The sequence below is a fragment of the Sphaeroforma arctica genome (genome assembly GCF_001186125.1).
Source record: "Sphaeroforma arctica JP610 unplaced genomic scaffold supercont1.10, whole genome shotgun sequence".
Classification (NCBI taxonomy): Eukaryota; class Ichthyosporea; order Ichthyophonida; genus Sphaeroforma; species Sphaeroforma arctica.
In genome coordinates, this window is record NW_014040548.1 from 114,042 (window position 1) to 134,913 (window position 20,872).

At 43.2% G+C, this 20,872-nt stretch overlaps 2 protein-coding genes across 2 annotated transcripts in view; one reads left to right on the plus strand and one right to left on the minus strand.

The window, feature by feature from the left end:
- The window catches only part of SARC_00356 (hypothetical protein), a 10,258-nt gene extending 1,283 nt beyond the window's left edge, over positions 1-8,975 (plus strand). The window contains exons 2-16 of the mRNA XM_014305959.1: positions 542-711; positions 1,318-1,408; positions 1,847-1,924; positions 2,488-2,569; positions 3,416-3,496; positions 4,165-4,289; positions 5,034-5,240; positions 5,577-5,648; positions 5,816-5,866; positions 6,096-6,281; positions 6,527-6,599; positions 7,147-7,237; positions 7,896-7,944; positions 8,105-8,263; positions 8,779-8,975. Coding sequence (XP_014161434.1) covers positions 542-711; positions 1,318-1,408; positions 1,847-1,924; positions 2,488-2,569; positions 3,416-3,496; positions 4,165-4,289; positions 5,034-5,240; positions 5,577-5,648; positions 5,816-5,866; positions 6,096-6,281; positions 6,527-6,599; positions 7,147-7,237; positions 7,896-7,944; positions 8,105-8,263; positions 8,779-8,853 — 1,590 coding nt within the window. The 3' untranslated portion in view covers positions 8,854-8,975. The remainder of the gene's footprint in view (positions 1-541; positions 712-1,317; positions 1,409-1,846; positions 1,925-2,487; positions 2,570-3,415; positions 3,497-4,164; positions 4,290-5,033; positions 5,241-5,576; positions 5,649-5,815; positions 5,867-6,095; positions 6,282-6,526; positions 6,600-7,146; positions 7,238-7,895; positions 7,945-8,104; positions 8,264-8,778) is intronic.
- A 1,453-nt stretch (positions 8,976-10,428) lies between these two features.
- SARC_00357 (hypothetical protein) lies at positions 10,429-20,380 on the minus strand. Its single transcript, XM_014305960.1, has 14 exons — positions 20,136-20,380; positions 19,357-19,512; positions 19,075-19,196; positions 18,651-18,805; positions 17,860-18,145; positions 17,431-17,677; positions 16,809-16,962; positions 16,104-16,261; positions 15,292-15,503; positions 14,143-14,237; positions 13,171-13,298; positions 12,198-12,315; positions 11,719-11,779; positions 10,429-11,331 (listed from the first exon to the last, which is right to left on the minus strand). Exons 1-14 carry the CDS (start codon positions 20,200-20,202, stop codon positions 11,323-11,325), a joined length of 1,968 nt encoding a protein of 655 aa, XP_014161435.1. The 5' UTR covers positions 20,203-20,380; the 3' UTR covers positions 10,429-11,322.
- Between the last annotated feature and the right edge of the window lie 492 nt (positions 20,381-20,872).

A 20,872-nucleotide genomic window follows, 5' to 3' on the forward strand; every position in this document is an offset into this window, starting at 1 on the left:
CACACACACACACACACACACACACACACACACACACACACACACACACACACACACACACACACACACACACACACACACACACACACACACACACACACACACACACACACACACACACACACACACACACACACACACACACACACACACACACACATATATATATATATATATAGAACTTTACAGTATACAAAGTACGGCGAGACTTTCCGATTGTTTGGTGAATAGTTCATCCTTGTGTATGAAAGTTGTGATCGACGGATGTTTTGTGGCGCGTATTGAAATTGAACCAGGTCTTGCTCCGTTCTAAGCCATATCACTAGAAGTGCAGTCTGCCATCTATATGATATCGTTATCAAACCTTTTGGAAGACTGAACGGATACATAGTGTGATAAGAAGCGGCCGCTTTACCTCAATACAGTTGCCGAGAGCTAATAACGGTTTTAAAGTGTATAGTACTCTAGTGCAATAAAAGGACTTAAATGAATAAACAATTCTAACACATTTGTCAATGCGTTAATACTGTATATCCATAAGGATCCGGTGGTGGACGGAGGCACTGATGATGTATCAAATATAAGAGCTGTCACCAATAAAGAACGCGACGAGGCCGAAGGAGGCAGCACACGTAAGGCGTCCATATTTAGCGACGACTGCGAGGATGAAATGAAAAGGGAACAACTTAGTGCATGGAAGTGGTTTACAGGGTATGTGTGAGTCGATATATGGCTTGTGAGGGGTGTGAATGAAGGTCTTCATGAGCTACGTGCGTACCTGTGCGCACGTAGATATGGCGTGTTTTTCCCACAGAGTAAGGCAATGCTGTAAATCGACAAGGATGACTTTGTAGTTAATACAAAAAAAAACGAATACCATAGAGAGCGCGTACGGCAAAAAAAGTATATGATTTCGTTGGTAAGCGCCAGTCTAGGTGTCAATCCTACACCTTTAATGAACCAGTTACACGGCGGCTTCAAATACTTTAACAAGTCAAAGTGCTAATCAGGATTTGATATTCAAAAGAGACGTTGTGAGCAGTTTTGACCTCGTATTATTGGCCTAATGAATATACGAGTGGTTGAAAACGGCATCTACGAAGGGATTACGCAAAGATTATCCCCGTGAATGACGCGCGCTTCGTAGGAGCAGAGGGGTTGTGCTGAACATGTCAATGAATACAATTGACATACAGCCACGCAACGCCGAGTTTCCATATCCATTTGTACTCATGTGTAACACAGTGCGCATAAGACTGAGTTTGCCACCCTTCCTCACAGTACGAACTTTTTCACTCTCTGGACTCTCGCGCACAGAACTTTCTTTGGCTTTGCGACACAGGCGGGGCTGCTGCTGATTGTGATCGGTATCTACACATTCACCCCTCTGTTCGTCAATTATTCCAAGGTAGCATTCTATTCTGCCTGGGGATATCTTTCGTTAATGTGCGAGTACCAATGAATTGTTTGAATGATTCTTTGTCAATATTCGTACGCTATATTTTAGTCGGCTTTCAAAAAGGTCGATGATAAAGCAGTGAGGATACGATTGTACGATTGTATATCGCTTTCGATCGTGTCAATGACAATTCACTGTTAATATCTTCAAAAGTTGCATGCGTATTTGTATTGAACGCGTTCTTCATTTTTTAATCTTAGCGCTTAGATTTCATATTAATACGATTGTGCGACCCCTGTATTTCAGTACGCATTTATCTTTTGATGAGGGTGGTCTGGTCGTACCCTGATTTCGTATATTTAGAAATCTTAACTTCACGTCAAATCCACTGAAGGTTGTATACCACGAGAAGGTCACTTATCCTTCTTCTGATATTCCTCTTTGCAGCAAGTGTATAATGGACTAGCAGGCGATTATGCTGCACAGGCTTCCGAGAGCCAGCATCTTATCCGCCGCGACGCTGAGGTATGCTCTATCTATATGCAATCCTGAGGTACTGACTTGTGGTGTGAAGTATCGAGACAGTATGCGTTCCATATATACCTATGCTGATGTATATAAATATAGTACAGGCATACACCGTGTTGGTGTTTGAATTGCTTATACAAGAACGGAACAAGAACGGATGTGCAATTTCATGCAGACGGTACACTCACGAACATAGAGATTGTGATGAGACGTACACTCACGAACATAGGGATTGTGATGGTCAGTATTGCTACGTCTGCAGTATTTTCACAGTTGGTCATAGGTATTTCGATCTGTTGTGCTCTATTTAACTGTGTGTGGATAAAGCAACTCGAAACCTTTACTTGTCATTAGTAATTTCACAGTTGGTCATAGGTATTTCGATCTGTTCTGCTCTATTTAACTGTATGTGGATAAAGCAACTCGAAACCTTTACTTGCCAATAGTAATTCCACAGTTGGTTATAGATATTTCGATCTGTTCTGTTCTACTTAACTGTATGTGGATAAAACAACTCAAAACCTGTACTCGCTATTGCATGTTGACTGGGTAATCTGTAGATCAACCTCGCTCTGGCGAATTGGCCGTCGTCGCAGATTGCGCATGATTTGTCCAACAAGTATTTTGATGCAAAGTGGTCAGGTATGAGATGGCTGTAATGAGCAACTAGACACCAGTGGGTTGCTTGTACTTTTGCCATAATTGAGAATGTAGGCTTACGTGACTAGCAATCGATATGCGGTCGTATGGTATCTTTGTGGTCTCAATTAGGTTGTTGATAGCTGATTGGTTTGAGTGAGGTACACGCAGTGATATTTTCGCAGCGGTTTCAATGACCGGGATGGACAAGCATGACCACATGTAACTGTATTGTGTTTGGACAGGATGGCCTTATCTCACGTACACGCTCGGATTTCTACGCTATATTTATGAATTGAGGCCTAGTGTCGCCGGGTCTATACTGCCGCGATGCTACTCGGGCAAGGAGTGTTTATACCTGTATTGTTTGGGTGTTGATTCGATGCGGGAACTGTAGTGAGACTCAGTGGATAGTCGCAAGAGGCGACTTACACATCACCCTCTAGAGCATCTAGTTTGCTCCTACATGTATCTGCAATGATACAGCATTTCTATTTACACGGTATAGGGATATACCAGTAAGCAAAGTGCACTACATCACCTTTTTTAAGTGCTCACAACACGCCAGGTGGTGACGCATGTAGACAATCGTCACTTCACCTACACTCACGTACGTGAATGAAACACATAAGAATGAATATGCTGCTTTCTTAGCTCATTCTACTGTCCACTTGGATATATGCGTATTTCTTTGCAAACTAGCGTGTTTGATGTACATATCTATCTATATGGATTCGTGCATTTGCATATCCAGTATTATAATTTGTCATCTGCCGCCCATTTTCATTTTGATCTACAAAAATTTAGAACTCATACAAGATACCCTTTCACTACACGCGCATTCCGCAGGAGACCTTGTGCTTCCAACTGTGGGTGACTATGTCTTCTATCTTAATTCGGGGGATCCCACAGCCAAATTGGAGATTAATGGTAAGAATTTGCTACAGGTCGGCTTTTTGCACTTCTCTCAGAGTTTGGGTACAATCTGGAATCTTTTTTATATTGCAATTGTGAGGTGTGATCGCGTGCTTGAAGCCACTCTCGTTATAAAATGGGAATAGTCTAAAACTAAAAATATTTGGCCGGTTGCAAAATTGTTTGGGAATCGCTCGTTTGGTGATTCTTCTCGTCGTGATAGTTTTGCTTCCTTTGTGTCCTGGTTCTTTGTTGTCAAGCGTTCAGCATGCAGCTGAAATTATTTTTGCACTTTCGTATTTCGACGCTCCCGTACGTTCTTACATGCATTTCTTCTGGGAATGTCAACTTCCACTACTATCATCATTGAGGCAGTTTCAAGGTTGAGCTCTGCTAGATGCTATGAGATATAGTGTATATATACATTTTAGCATGGGTTTCCGAAGTTGTGTAGTGCTATGCCATGGTGGTCTATGCCCAGGGCAGATATTAATGGGTTCAAGGAACTCCTGCGTATGCCTCTGGTGGCAAAAAGTAGCATACGTGTTTCTATCGTGCTTCTGAATACGAACGTTTCTTGGCAGACATATCTTTTAGAACACAAATTACCACTACGAGCCCAGACACATAAAATCTATGGCCACTAACCTTCGTACAACTACACGCCCGCTTATTCACGACAGGCAAATCAGGAAATCCTCACAAACTCACGGTATCGGCCGGTGACGATAAATTCCCGGTCAAGCTCCACGTGCACGATATACCGTTTGAGTACAAGGAAGGCAGCGATATATCCTTTACATACACGGTAGGTTATGTGGTCGTGCGGTCCTATAATTAGTGAGAGATGAGCCATTAGAGGTATAGAGTTGAATTAAGTGTGCGGTTGGATTAGATCGAGTTCATTATAGAAGGCCGAATACAATGGCAAATGAAAAGGGTTGGTAGTAATGTACTGGGTAGATTCTTCCTTAGCTCGGTTGGTACTTACACCCACGCCTGTTGTTCCCCTCGCAACTTGTTTCCGACTGCATGTTTGGCCGTATTTTTGTATTTAAAGTTGCAAGCATATATGATATGTTGTCAATCGCAGTGTTTGCAGTCGATCATGAGTACATCTGTGAGTAGATACAAAGTCAGATACAAATAAATAACTGTACCTTGCGTAGCTGCACACATTTACCAACAACTTATCTGTACACGCGCGTGCGGGTTATTTCTGATAAGCAACACACACAAAACAACAGAGTTATGCGGAGAATCGCCTACAGCTGCTATCATCCAGGTAGTGGGTTGGTTGCGCACGAAATTTGAATGTGTATGCGGTTATAAGTCCGCTCATGTCTATATATCTGCAGAACGGCGACAATCCAGTGACAGCAACATGCCGGTCTACTCTTTTTCTACTGAGTGGAAAGCCATTCGCATATTCATGGTTCTGGATTACTCGTACATTCGTTCATGGTAATGTCTCATCGCCCGAAGGCACACAGCTAATAAACGGCCCAGAGTCGTCCTCTCTGACTAATCACATATCAAATCACACCCACAGGGTCCTGGTACGGCCGAGAAGCAAGTTCTGGTGTCAAGGTTTCAGACTCTGTACGACTCAAATGTTATAACTACACCCGTGAAGGGTAAGCCCTATCTAGATGCATCTCCCACAGCGATTACAAATACTATGTCATGGTTGATGGGGTTGTCGATAGCTTTAATTTTTGGACTACAAGAGGGCGAGGTTATGAAGTATATCAAAATGGTAAGTTCTGTGGTGTTGTGTATATTGGAGAAGAAATCTGAACGGAAGTTGCAAGTTGAGCATTGATGGTTATATGTACCTTTCGTGCTTGATATACAAAATAGAAAGACAGTTGTTCTAAACTTGTAGATTTTTTGCAACCATAATACAGCCAATCCGACGAATTGTGTTTGATGTTTCTTGTGAATGTGTTTGTGATCATGTGCCTGTTTATCATCCTCGCAGCTGTGTCCAAGTTTCATTTGTTTGTTTATTTGTTTAATAATATCTTCAGATACTTATGCTTTGCAGCCAATCCCTCTCCCAACCACTCATCATACTCTCTTCATTCTTCAGATTTACAACCCCGCCAACCTGATGGCTTTTGCGCCGGCTGCCATTGGATGGTGTCTGGCTGATGTCTTTGAGGTATAGCCCATTTAGTGTCACATATTTGAAGCTCGTTTCAATCTTGGCCCTACACTTAGACACACATTGGTGTATTTTCCTGTTAAGTGCCCCATAACACTGAGCTATGTTTGGCATAGTCACATTTGTTATTGCTCATTCAATACGACTCTTTACACTCATCGCAGGTACTCGCCAACACTGGACTGGACCCCACCACCTATGTGGTGTTATCTCAGGTATGCTGTCATCAGATTTCAGCAAAAGCCGTCTCAGTCTGTGCTAGAGTTGTTTGTCTAACTAATTTTTGTTGGCTGACCAGTCCTTACCATTTGTACACCTTCATTTCGATCATTGAGGTCACGTGAGTGCTATTCAGCATGCTTGAGATATACCACTCTATCGCATCAATACCGGCGCTTCTGACCATTTGTTGCCACACCGCACATACTACCTTCCTCATCGCAGGCACGGCTTGTCATGACAGCGTTCGCCATGAAGGTGATGCTGGGCCGTGAGCAAAGCTCCATTCAGTGGGGAATCCTCACTAGTCTTAGTGTGATTTTAATCGCTTATAATCTCATTGACCCCAAGTCCGGCGGATCGGGCGACCAATCTCAGTGGTGGATGGGTTTCTTCGCAACCATTATCAAGGTGTTTGTATTAACGCGCTCGCTCACATAGAGAGACACGCTCGAAGACACGTTTCCATGTAGAGCTTGAATCCACCGTCACTGTCGGATGCAAGCGAGAGCAAGCCTGCGACACTTCCCACCTATGTGCGCATGGTGGGTGGGGAAGCGCATTTGCGCGCAATCGTATCTTAGACCTACCAATCATACACAGTTGATGCTGACATGACGTATCCTCACCTTTACTTGATCACAACGTGATAACAGGTTACCCTGTCCGTGCTGTGCGGCGTGTATGGCGAGAAGTACTTCAAGGGCTATGGACATCTTCCCTTCTTTGGTAAGCACCGGTGATCGCATTAGAGAGAACATGCATCGGGTGTTGAGCTGTTGCAGTGCGCACTTTTGTACTCGGCCATGAGCGCATGTTAGTTTATAACATAAGTGGTGCTTTGCAAACAATGTGCGCACTTTTCTAGCGAAGTTTCAACAAAGTGCAAGGGTGAGAACTCTCCTACTATTTATATGAGACGCTATTGATATCGCCATCTACTGCCAAAATGATGGGCGCAGAGTGATTATTGTTTGGCTTGAGTGTAGATAAACGAGAGCTAGGTCTTCTGGCGTCTGAATCTCATTAGAACTACGCAAATATCTATGTTTGTGCAGTGTATGTGTACATGTGGGGCTCATCTCTTCTCTTCAGAGAGCTTATACAAACTACACACCTTTCTCCTCTGTATTCATCAAAGTATTCCTCTATACCTTGCCATCCATACCCTCTTGTCACCCATAATCTCATACATGTCTCTATACGGCCACTTATCGCCCGGATGCGTTTGACTACACATGGCTCACTCCTCACATACCCATACTTCCCACGCCAGTCCAAATTACGAACATCACCGCCGTGTCCTGTCCAGCGGGCTGGTGTATCCTTCCATTGGTGTCCTACATGCGTGACACTCCGCTACAAACGTATGTCATCACAGTTTATTACTCTCTGTATGAACGTATGTCATCGCAGTTTATTACTCTCCGTATGAATATATATCATCGCAATTTATTATCCTCTGTATGAACATATGTCATCGCAGTTTGTTACTCTCTGTATGAACATATGTCATCGCAGTTTGTTACTCTCTGTATGAATATATGTCATCGCAGTTCATTACTCTCTGTATGACAGTATATCATCGAACTTTATTATCCTCTGTATGTACGTATGTCATCGCATTTTATTGCTCCCTGTCTGAACGTATATCATCGCAGTTTATTGCTCTCTGTATGAATGTATATCATCGCAATTTATTATCCTCTGTATGAACGTATGACATCGCAGTTTATTACTCTTCGTATAATTGTATATCATCGCAGTTTATTACTCTCTGTATGAACGTATGTCATCGCAGTTTATTACTCTCTGTATGAACGTACACATATACATGTTGTCTATGTCGGTCTAAAAGTTGTGCAAATATGGGAGTCAGAGTGGGTTGTCTGCCTTAAGGAGACCAGTGTCCGGGCAAATGTTTATCTGACAATCCCTATTATATTCGTATGCTACACATATTCAATTCAAGACTGGTGTTTGACGGTGGAGTGTGTATTCATCTGTTAATCGTTTTCTCAACAGGTACGGGGTTTTCGGCGGCCCTGATGGATCGTGGACTTGGGCGACTTGGGTATGTCTGCCACTTTGAAAAAAAAAACAAGCTGCCACTTTGAGACAAGCTACCGGATATACGACAACTTTAAGTCCTATCCTTTCTGATCATTGTAATAATCCAGATCAGGAAGAATTGTGGTAGGTGTTTGTTGTTCACTTTTATATTCACCTTGCAGGTTGTTGTAGGGCTCTACGTGACCCGTTTGTGGGTAACCAATTTGGCCGTCAAACGGTTCGACGCGCTTGTAAAGAATCTGTGCAACGCCGGTGCAGCCGTGCCCACTTACTTCATCGGCGTGTATGTGATGCACTCTATGGAGCTAGATATCCGCAAGGTATGTTCTAGTGTACATATCAGTACAGGTGAATGCAGTCTTGTATGTGTACCTGTTTGCCCGGGAGCGTATGAGTGTGTGTGGCTGTTATAGATATACTTGCGCACAGGGGTGGGATGTTTGGGGCTGGCCATGTCTTGCATCAGTATATTTCTCTCTCTCACCATTTGTCGCAGCCGATGCTCCATTCGGTGATCCACCTTTTGACACAGCTACGAGTATACGAAGCAAACTATATTTCGCACATATGCCGATCACGGTCGATCTCACATTGTATTTTGGAATGCAAGATTCTCATACTTAGCATTTTTGCATCTAATCGCAAACTACAAATCTTTGTACTTGCAGACTGCGAGTTGGTCACTTTATTGCAATCAAAGTACCTATGTTAGGCACTACACGTACACAAGATCTCGCGCACGTGCAGCGAATCACACATGCTTTGTGAAGACATCGGTATGGTTCTCACATACCCGCATGGCTTGGCTCATCTTTGCGTGCTTTCTTCCTTGCAGGTGCTACTCATTGCTGCGGTAGTTATCGAAGTGGCGAACTTCTCGATGTCCAAGTCGTATGTAAAAGCAACCTAGAATTGTATACCGGGAGTTTGCTAGCAATCTATTATAAAATCCATCAATAAAAGTCTTTCAGTAGATATCATGTGCCAAATCATGATTTATATTGATGGCTATGGTATGGACTACACTTCAGATCCTTCCATCAGGTTTTCGTATTGCCTTAGAGCATGCTGCGGCGTAGTTAGTCGGTGAGAAATCAACTCGCAGGCTCGATGCACATGTACGTAGCTTTTTGCCTACGCCTAGACACACCGATGAAAAGTTTCAAGAGGCCCGCTAATAACAAATTTGCGTGTGTCACCAGTGCTCTACTTGCGGTTTGTAGCTCAGTCGAGGCAAACTCAATCTCGGTTGAACCGAATTGCGCTTAGCGCACTGATAAAGAATAATAACCGCTCCGTTATAGTCAATGAGGAGCCTTAATGACGATACAGTCTCATCAATCATGCTTCAGCTCAGTCTATTTCATCCGACAATTGATAGATACAGTTCGAATCAAACGGAAAATTATAATTCTTTCTGTAACAATAATAGCTTACACTTGGAATGACAAACCTCACGAATGATATGCGAAAACAAAAAGCAAACTTCTCCACAATCGTGTTTGGTTATAGAGGAAGTAGATGATTACTTAATTCCGGCCGGAATCAGCAAAACTTCTGCCAAAGATCCGAAGGTCCGAAGGTCGTATGCCCACCCAGAGTGTGTAGTGTGTTTTAGGATTTTAGTTCTAGAGCCGAAGCTCATGGTGAAGCGCCGTCCGTGAAGCCCATCACATCTGCAGTGCGTTCATGCTTCGTTGCTCAATATTCTTTGCTGCTGAGCGTCTGCGCATATTCACAGCCCGAGCTACAATGAACCAGCAGCAACAGCAGCACAGCATGAGCAGAGCAGCAATATCCCTACCGATAAATAGCATATCAATTTTCTCCTGGGCTGCAGAGGTGGCATCTGCAGTAGCATTGTCGCCAGCAGTAGCAGCTTGAGGTGTAGCGCACTCCAGCCTCATTGTCCACGGCAGAAAAGTTGGTTTCCCGCGGTGTACACGCGGCCATAGGCATCGAAACCATACACCACAATCGACATATCGAATAGAGCATCTGAATAACTTCTCTACCTCACAGAAGTAATTCGTATTGATGACGGAGATATTAATCAATATTGGGGCACTCTGCGGGGTTACCATCATAATCTTTTTCTTGACACGCAATCATTAGCCTGGAATCATTTGCCTCTATGGGCGAACACAAAAGTGAGTCAATGTGCCTCTATTAAAATTATTTACTATTATTTATTCAACTTCGCTTGATGGCTTCGCGATGTACTATGAGAACCTATTTACAGCATAACATCCCAGAAATACACTATATATGCAAACGCAATTCAAATACTATTTAAATGTATGTCTTGCATACATCTAATCCTTTCTGAGAACGTTTTCAGCACTCTCTCCGGCTCCTAACTCTTCATCGTCGTCTGCTCCGTGGTCCTTCACCATCGTAGCTACAATCCAGGTAGGTGGTACGAAAGTGTAGAGACTGAAGAGACACGTAGAGTTCAACCAACCTGCGCATACAAACCACTCTCTGAAAGAGCTGTATTTTTATTGTAGATCTGAAGTCAGGACAGCTGTTGGCCCGCAGCCCGACAAATATTGAGTGAGTATAATTTTTTGATTCGATAACTCATTTAATTGTGAAGTTATACCTTACAGAGCATTACACTGTGCACACCCTGGGTATTAGTAAATGTATACCCCAAGAGGGACACATACGATCTTCGGATCTTCAGATCTTTGGCAGGCGTTTCGCAGTTTACGGTCCAAATTGAGTGATCCTCTACTTCCACTATAGCCAAACATGATTGTGAAGAAGTTTGCATTTTTTCTCTTACATCATTCGTGAATTTTGTCATTTCAAGTGTCAGCTAGTATTCTTACAGAGAACTGTACCCTTCAGTTGATTCCAACTGTATCTATCAATTGACATATAAACTGGATCGCTGAGCTGAAACAGGATTGGTGAGATCGTATCCTCACTAGAGCTCCTCACCACGGTAACGGGGCGACTGTTTCTTATGGTCCGTGCGCTGAGCGCATTTCAGTTCATCAGCCGAGATTGTGTTTGCCTCTATTGAGCTACAAACCACAAGTAGAGAACTGGCCACATCGCGCAAATATGTAATTAGCGGCCTTATTGGAAAATCCTGACATTCAGTATATATCCTAATATACATTCTTGCAGTCAGACCCTCTTAATTTTGCTGGTCCCCCAGCAGAAGCTATTTTTTCACCAACTATCTACGCTGCATCATGCTCTAAGGCAATGCTGAAAACTCAGGGCAGGACCTGAAGTGAAGTCGCTACTATCGTTCCAATTTGAAACGTAGCAGATTGAACACTCGCGGGAGTTTATAGTTGAACTAGTGGACGTGTGGATAGTGAAGGCCACTGAGTATTTAGTGTTTACCCGCAATAGCCAGTCAATCATTCTGCAACGCAAGAGTAAAGTCTAGTTAGCACCGGTGAGTAGTGGGTCATAGAGTTGTAGTAAAATGGAGTTGCATTGAAGAATAAACGTTATATGCGTTATAAAAGGTGGCTTCCGCTATTAAACAGCGGAACTGATCTGTCAATTTATAAAATCACCGCGTGAGCACAACTAAAAGCAAAACATGCATAAATGTTTGGATCCATACATCCAATTGAAAGCAAATCATACAATATCATCTTACAAATACACGTTGGCATTGAGGCGCGGGGAGAGCTCAAAAGTTAAAAGTCCATTCTTCGTGCCCTAAATTCAGAATTAATTCGAAATCACATGTATATGGCAAAGAATGAGCCAAACGATTTCGGCTGAAAGACACGCAACACACCTCATTCCGACCATTAGACATAGTCCGTTGCTTCGGCCGGGTTAGTAGAGGAAGCAGATATCTGTTAAAGATAGAAACAATCAGATAAATACTTCTGGAGGCCACTGCATATATATATATATATATATATGCCTATACGAACATTTATTATATTTAACTCATGGACAATCTTATCGATATAGATACGTCCATACGAACACTCATATTCAACTCATGGGCAAATATGTGCAATCAGCTTGGCACAGTTTATGGAAGAGAACGGCAGATTCTTAGTCAGTGGTACCTGAACAAAGATATTCAGATGGAAATAGGAACGGTATAAAAATATGAAATCGCGGTATCGGGAATTCATACTTAAGTCATATATACATGTATTTATATTTAAAACACCCATCCATACACACGCAATCATTTTCTGATTCTTACAAACTGTCAATACATTCCGTAGGTGTACATATACACTCTTGCGTTAAACATACGCTTGATCGATGTTTCGTATCCATTTTAGAACAGCATTGGTTTGGTGATGTGCACCGGGAGTTGATTCTGAGGCTGATCTTCTGTGACCCTCTTCTATACTAAGCTCCTCGCGCCCATCTGTTTGGATCATATTAAAAGCTTCTGAGTTTTAAAATTGGTTTAAGTAGCTCGAAAAACTGCACTGAGATCACTAAGTATTCTACGATATTATGCAACAAGCATCGATATCAGATATACGCCAACCAGTCGACTCAGCTTCATCGAGTGTATCTCATAAAAAATCTGATGAGTGTCAGTGTGTCCACATACACAGACACAGACACACACATATATATAGGAAGATACAGGTATAGATACAGACACAGACACAGACACAGACACAGACACATATATATATATGGATCTACAACCTCGCATGACTATTCTGCTGATGAGAACTTCTACCACGTAGATGAGAAAGTATATAGATTTACCGTGCATGAGGGGCATGCAACGAGCCATAGACTCTATAAGCATGCAACTTTAGTCTGATAAAAGCCAAGGGCACAGTTGGGGATTTGGGCCAAATGCGGCCACCTGTACATAGAAATCACTACTCCGCCAATAGTCAGAGAAGCTCCCTTCTCTGGGTCCCACAGCAGACATCCCAATCAGTCATGCAAGTATGCAATTGTTAAATCTTTGAGCTCACAAATCCACTCTACCCTATGTGCTTCCATAGTATACCCGGGCAAAGCGTTTGCGGGAACACAATCACTGTAGTCAAGGCGAATCATTGGAACAAATAGCAAACATACCCAATGATCTCTAACTCTTATTTGCGAGTATGACCGCACGCTTTATCAAGCACGCCGACAAAAAGTAGCAAACTTGACAAACGTACACACAACACGCAGAAACAAACTGACATCCACACCCACACCCACACAACGCATACCAAACACACCCACAACCACACCAACACTCACACACCAACGGTGTCGTGAAGCGAATTCCCACTCCGCCGCACTAGTGACCTCCCGCGCTCTCTATACGGTTCGTCAGAATCATCATCTGAGCCCTCAGTTGCATTTTGGTGTACGGGCGAGTACTGTGTACTGCTGCAGAATATAGAAAAAGACAAAGGTGGCGGTACGATGTTGAGGTAATCTCAGTTGTGTTCAAGCGTGTTGTTCAAGTTACAGGTCCAGGCGTATGTACGAGCCGTCATTATCCTTATTTGAGCCTTCCGCTACATTTTGGTGGAAGGGAGAGTACTGCACTACTAGAGAAGGTAGGCGGTGGTAGTATAAAGCTGAGTTTGGCGTAGTTATGTCCTGACCTAGTGAGTGCGCACGAGGCGCTTGTGTCATCATATGAGCCCAAAGCTACATATCGAGTTATGGGAGAGTATTGTGCCGTAGAATGTATGGGATGGTGTGAGGTTGAGTTTAGCCGAGTGATGTTCTGGCTTGATGTTCACATGCATACCTTCAGGTGTGTGCATGACGTGACAGAAACATCGTCGTACCGTATGATACTGGAGCGTGTGAGAGATGGTACATTATCCTGCCGGAGTCCATAAATTAACATTAAAACCACCTGATAACTAAAATACGCAACAGTAGCTTTTATGGGGGTTTTGTGAGTTGTAATAGGTTAAGGCAGCCTGTACGACCAATGTACCGTTTGAATATATTTATGTGATGCTGTAAAATAAGAGTTGCCCTCATCACCCGATGGCACAACAGGCGTATCAAAGACGGTATTGCGTGGTATATTCAATCGGATAACTCAGCTTTGCATTCATCGTGGTCACTTTATGATCTATCTACGTCTGTGTATATATGAACACGCACATTCACACACATGTACCACACAACAATAAACATAGAAGTTGTGACTCGATGGTATAAGTATGATCACGATAACTTGTAAACAAGAAAAGTTCTCACACCGTCTTACCTCGTGGCGCTTGGGGCTGTATCTAACAGACTTAATCGCTTAAGCAGAGCACCGGTCGAACCACCCAATACAAAAACAGTGAACATCACAACCACCTGCAGAAGGAGCGGTATTGAACGTCAGGAAGGTGTTGCAAAAGTATGAACAATGAACACAATAAAGATATTTGAAGTAGGGTTAGTATGAGAGTGACTCCTGAATGCAATTTGGCTATTCATGTGCGAATGCACATGAAGTGTATATGTGAATATACGATAAAAAAATGGATCAAAGTTCAATTGAAGTTGATTATAATCAAGTTTGTACTCTACATACATACATACATATATATATATATATATATATATATAAGAATATAAGCATGCGGGTATAAGCATGTATCTATTACACAGCTATATACACATTTACCGCTGAGATGTTTGTACATATATCCTTATTTGAGTGTGTATATACGTAAATGTATTTGAGTCAAACACGCCTGAAAGATACACATACAATTACAATGTGTGAATTTATATACCTGAGGCAATATCCGACACGTACACACTTCTGAATATACAAAAAAAATCATGTTCGGAATATCGCGATACCTACCACTTTTATGCGGACATGTAGATTATTACATAAGATAACTCTTCTAGATTACGAATTGAGTCAAACATAGTCGTGCGTTCGTTCTACATCAGGTGAAATGAAGTGATCATAATTGGACACCCAAGTCGGACCCTCTCGTAAAGATTATCCATTGTTAAAAATTAAAAGCTGCACAACATAGTTGGTATACATATACTATCTATAGATGCTACGGGTGCACTCTGAGCGCTTCGGGTGCCACGGATTTTGTAGTCCTGTTGCGGCAGAACATGCTTCCAGGGACACAGGCGCACATATGAATAGATTAACATTTGTACGTACAGATCCGCACACAACTACTTACCAACACACACACATTTTCAAGCACACCTACCCTCGAGCAGACCTGAGAATGTACACACACACACACACACGTAAAAACATACCGACCCACAAGTAGAGCCGAAAGTGTACATATACGTGCATGGTCACAACGACCACTGAAGAATCACATAACAGTCTACTGAAGAATCATATGATAGTTTAGCCCTCCATAGTGCACTCGGTAAAACGTACCTGTACGGTCGATCTGATTCCCAGCTTTCCTGTGTAGTCGTAGTTGACTGCCAAACCATAAGACACGGCGCCTCTAATGCCCGCATGGCACATAAGTACCTGCATCTCCTTAGTAATCGGCTCACTGCGCACCAAGTTGCACATCGCCGCGACTGGGAAGATGTTGAAGGCCCTCCCTATCATACACGCCAGGATGGCTACCGCAATCACACCTGCAGAAACAAGTAGAGAGGGGCATAGTGAGGGCAGGACATGGATACAACACTCGCGCACGCACCGAAGGTCACTGGAACCTCATCCGATAGTAACGTTTTGGGTCTGGCCGAGTCAGGTTGTAGAAGACTGCCGAGCCGCGTCAGTTAGACAAATTATCAACTCAAATAGAGAAATAAAAGATGATATCCGGCTAATTGTACTGGAGCGATAGATCAGGCTGCCGAAAAGCACACCCAAGTCGCAACTAACGGATTCTACCGGATCCTGAGAGAAGTTCAGTGACCATGGGGTAATGATGTCTACGGGATCCCAATGTTTAGGAGTTGATAGCTACAAGACAGAAGACGATCACAAACGTGCAGCTTTTGTGCAGTGGACACCAACGCCATAGACTGATCACGATCTATCACTAGGCAAATCACGCATCCGTGCTTTCTGGGGCGAATAAATAACAGACTGGACAACTGCACACCTAGCTTGCACGCGTACATATTCATCCAGGGAGAGTGAACATACGGACGATAACACAATCATTGGCTGAAGTGCACGCGGACATCGCACAAATTATGCAGTCAAGACCATAGAACGACAAATACCTGCTTGGTACTTGTCAGTCCCCACCGGGAAGACCGCCAACCCAACGTACAGGAACACAAAAGCTTCCATGAACTCAGCCAAGACTTTGAATAGCAGCACACTGCCATTGCGGGCAGTCTCTGTAAGATTGTGCCACGCGTAGTGGCGTGCCGTGCATCTGCAGTGGATGAGTATGCGTTGGCTGAGTATATATCTACCAAGCACTCGGGGGGGGGGGGGGGGGGGGGGCTGGTTATGAGCGTTATTTACTGTGTCATGGATTTGCTGAGTTGTAACTGCGTGAATTGATCGTATCACACATGGCATGCTCGAAGAGTCACCCATAGTGACAAACTTGTATAAGAACGCGTAGTGCTCATAAAAACACCGTACTTTCCCCTATGTATCCGCCAAAGCACTCTACAATGATAGCTTAAGGATGCTCACGTAAAAAACCATCCACGTGTACTTGGGACAAAGTATACTCCTATATAGACACCTCTATACCCTCCTACGCAGATTCAACGACTTATCCCCAAATTCGCCCAACCATCAAGTTGACCACGTACACAAAACCAGACTCAAGCCCAGATAATCACACCTGTACACTCGACCCGTCTTTCAACATTGAGCAGTATCCCGCTCACCTATCACTCTACGCACCTTGACAAAGTAGAAATTGACAATCAACACACAAACGCGTAGCCGACCCACACTAAACCTACCCATAGAAAAATATGGCCACAATGCCCGAGAAGTCCAGGCCTTGGCAGATGATATACCCCAGATAAGCGACCAATAGCATTACGATAATCTGCGCCGTGGCGGTGGTGGCTGGTATCATCTTGAGTGTCATAGACACTCCCATCGCCGATAAAACTGTGAAAGGCAGATTTGAGGGATATCAGACATTTGTTTTAAGGTCAAACTGGTGCGTCAAGTGAACTTGCTGTGCGAGTACTCAGGAGCATTCTTAGTTTCAAAGATCACGCACACACACATCTGGTAAACCCAGAATGAAAACGTCACATACAAACCTCTAATAAGTGTCGAGGGGGTAACAGTCAGCGCAAAATGCTACCCTTCAGCAAAGGTGAAGGTATCCTCATAGAAGGCTGTGAGCACCGTGGCACCAGCGACAAAGGAAAATCGAAATACGCACACACTCAGATAAACACACACACAACCACAAACACATACACTCAACAAGTGTAGAGGCGATGAAGATCAGCATTTTAGAGTTTGGTGAAAGGCTCCTCATCGAAGGTTGTGTACACAAATACATAAACAGCGACAAAAGAATATGCACACACATGAACAAGCGCACAGATATGCACACATACATACCCCCAATAAGTGTGGAGGCGATGAAGATCAACGTAAAGTGCCACGCCACAGTAGGCGCAACGGCAAAGGTGAACGTCTCCTCATCAAACGATGTGAGCACTGAATACAGCACCAGCGACACGGCATCGTTCATGACACTCTCACCAAACACCAGCCCATACAAGGACGGACGCACAGGCAGCGTGGAGAAGATGGCCAGGGTGGCCACGGGATCAGTAGACGAGATGAGAGTCCCGAACACAAGGCTCTGAAGAGTGAGAAGCGAAGAGGTATACTTTAGCGGCTGTATTTTGCTGGGGTGTTGGTGTTTGCTTAAGGGATTTTGTATAGGAGCACACAGGTTGCCGCAGATGAGCCGCAAGAGTTTGCATATGTAGAAAAAATACTTGACATCGTGAGCATCGCCGACTGAGGCCCACACATACACACCTGCAATAACGTCCAAGGTTCCGTCCCCACAAACATTGTGGCGTAGAACATCAGCAAGCCTGTCACCATAGACGATATAAACGCTCCAAGCAGTGCGAAGGACAAAATGCTACCCAGATTGTCAAAGAAGTGGCGCTTGTGGAAGGTATACCCGCTCTCGAACACAATGCACGGCAGCAAAATGTAGAAGAAAGCATCCGGTGAGAAGTCCACTATGGGCTTGTCGGCCGACTCGGCCACGATGAAGCTAGTCACCGCCCCAATCATCATGGTCACACCGGATGCACTGGGTAGTTCACGGGACGAAGACAGACAGGTATATTAGGGAGCGATGCCCGTGTCGTAACCGAAATCCCACATAGAATGACATGCATCTGTGACTACTTATTGGGAGAATATCGGCGAAATAGGCGGCATTTTGTTGCGCCAAAGTACAAGGCAGCGGCGACACACTTAAACGTGCTGTAAAACCACAAAAAACTATAGCAATAAAGCCAACAGACCTTTTAGCTACAATGGGCTCATCGAGGCATATAATTCACGCATAAACCAAGCTATGTGCATCTAAAACCACACGATTATAAGCAGCGAACAGTCAACCGGTGTGTCTGAGCATATCAGTGGAATCCTTGATCAAAACACTTAGTTTAGCATATTGCGAACGTACATAAGCGAGATTTTCAGCAGCAAGCGTATCTCCGCACAAATACCTAAGCAAAGAAATTAACAGTGTCACATTTGTAAAACCATGTATCAGATTGTGTCGTATTGGCGCAAAAAATAAATTATACCTGAATACTGTGATGCCATAGCTACTAATCATGTAGGCAATGATCTGAGACGCCAGCATCAGGAACACAATCATGCCATACAGCAAACTCCCATGTACCGTCTCCACCGGTTGGATAAATACTTTGATGCGCTCGTGTGGGCAGCGACCGGGTTCCTGAGGCGAGTAATCGTGTGGCGCTATTTACAATGTACACGCCAAACTGATCCTATTTACAATGCATATGCCAAACTGATCCGTACCGATGTGCAATGCACCTGGCCCAGGCATACGGTGTTGCATTGAACTTGATATTCACTTAAGTCGAATCCTGAACGCATACATATCTGGAATGTAACCGTGGTGACCAAGTGATAAATGAACACATGTTATTGTCACCTGCGCACTAGATTGACACCCGTATGTGCATGACAGTACTAAGATACCTGGCTGACGAAGGTGTACGTGGTAGCCGAGACATTCAGATCCGTCAGTTTGATCAGCACTGGACTTCTGTCGCCAAGGAAATGCGTCTTATTGTCGCAGAATTCATCCAGATGTTCATCGTCTAGACCCGAAAGGAATAAAGCGTATCAGCGCAGTTCGCGGGAAAACCCACAGACTAAGTTGTAAAACAACAGTAAATTTCTATCACATAAAATCAGTAGGAGCTGCCTATTTACCCAATAAATACAAATTTCCAAACAAGACAATATTCACACTCTTACCGATTTCTTCGCCGTTGACGAAGCCCACACTGTTTTCGCCGTGCCAAACAAACAGTAAAGAGTCTTGAAACGTTGTCGAAAGTGGCGCAAGAGAAACATTTTGGCCCCATCTAACAGCATATATATGATTTTTGTCCTTGCCTTTCTTTGCGGATTCTGGTACGAGCAAGGAAACGAATATAGCGTTACAAAACAATTTGATGGCTATACGCGCTCAACTTATGACACACGAAATGAAAAGTGGATTGATACTGATTGCTTTGACTAACATACACACACACACAGACACAAAAACACAAACACACACACATATATGTAACTATTTAATTATACATATGAGGTGATATATAGACAAAACATATATGTACATTCATATCTATTCTTAAAAATATTATAATTTTCCACACATGAAATAAACACATGAACAAATAACGGTCACAATTACATCCCTACACACACACATATATATATATATATATACATGCACACACACACACACACATATATATATACGTATACATATACAAACAAATATAGATATATATATAGATATACACATATATAGACTACGTAGTACGTATATTACCACGACACCTAGGGAATAAATATGTCATAATATATCAAGTGAACGGCCTCGGCTATTGTATTATGAGGCGGTAAAATACAATTCGAGGTCAAACAAACGGATGCTTCGCGGTGGATTCGCTGACAAGTTTCACGCCATCCAACAGGGTACAAGCTAGACACGAACAGCGAAGAAAAAGACACGTTTACTTTACCTGCTGAAACAATGTTGTGAGATCCTGCGGCTAATAACACACAGCACAGAAACCTGAGTACTAGCATGATTCCGCAATGTAATCCAACCTAACGATCTTGATATTTGTTGACCTGTGAGTATATCATATTCAGGTGTCCCTAAAGCTTTGAATCAATGATAGATTTCAATTACGAGTGCAATTCGCCTCTGTATATGAGCACCAGGGTTTTTAGCTTTGGTGTGGGGATGTGCGCTGCGTTCCTCTGTTCTATACAAGCGCAGGCAATGCGCAAGGAGTGTTTGATATTAGCGTCTTGTTGTATTGGATATTCTCTCTTTGACATGTTCGCCGGCAATTTTTGGTTGACACTTTTGATTCAAAAATGATTTTTCCCATCTGATTAAAAAACATTAACACCTTATTACGTCACTACGGTGGATGAGTCCTAAATAGTAAATGAGGGTGTAAAATTTGGGTTCGGAGGTGCAATGGTTGTTCTTTATATAGTGCATTTGCCCCTTTCTTTCTCACCTATATGTTTTACAACTGTTTCAAAATGTCAAACAAACTTTATACGTTTATAATACTTAAACGCTCACAAATATGTAACGAAAAAATTCCACACAAGAAGTTGTACACGATGGATATAACCCATTCCATTGGTCTAAAAACTTTGCTCTTGATTTGCCTGTGTGGGCCTGGGGCGGGGGGGGCCCACTGTGAGTCTGTGACTGGGCCCACTGGGGTCAGAGTCT

Bases quoted from the DNA above. Each gene is read 5' to 3' on its own strand.
- SARC_00357 (XM_014305960.1), bottom strand. From the start codon at position 20,202: ATGCTAGTACTCAGGTTTCTGTGCTGTGTGTTATTAGCCGCAGGATCT. The intron at 16,262-16,808 runs GTAGGTTTAGTG...CATCCACTGCAG, and splicing joins GTGGCCATATTTTTCTATGG to ATGCACGGCACGCCACTACG. The intron at 15,504-16,103 runs GTATTTGTCGTT...TTGTTTCTGCAG, and splicing joins GACTGACAAGTACCAAGCAG to GTGTGATTGCGGTAGCCATC.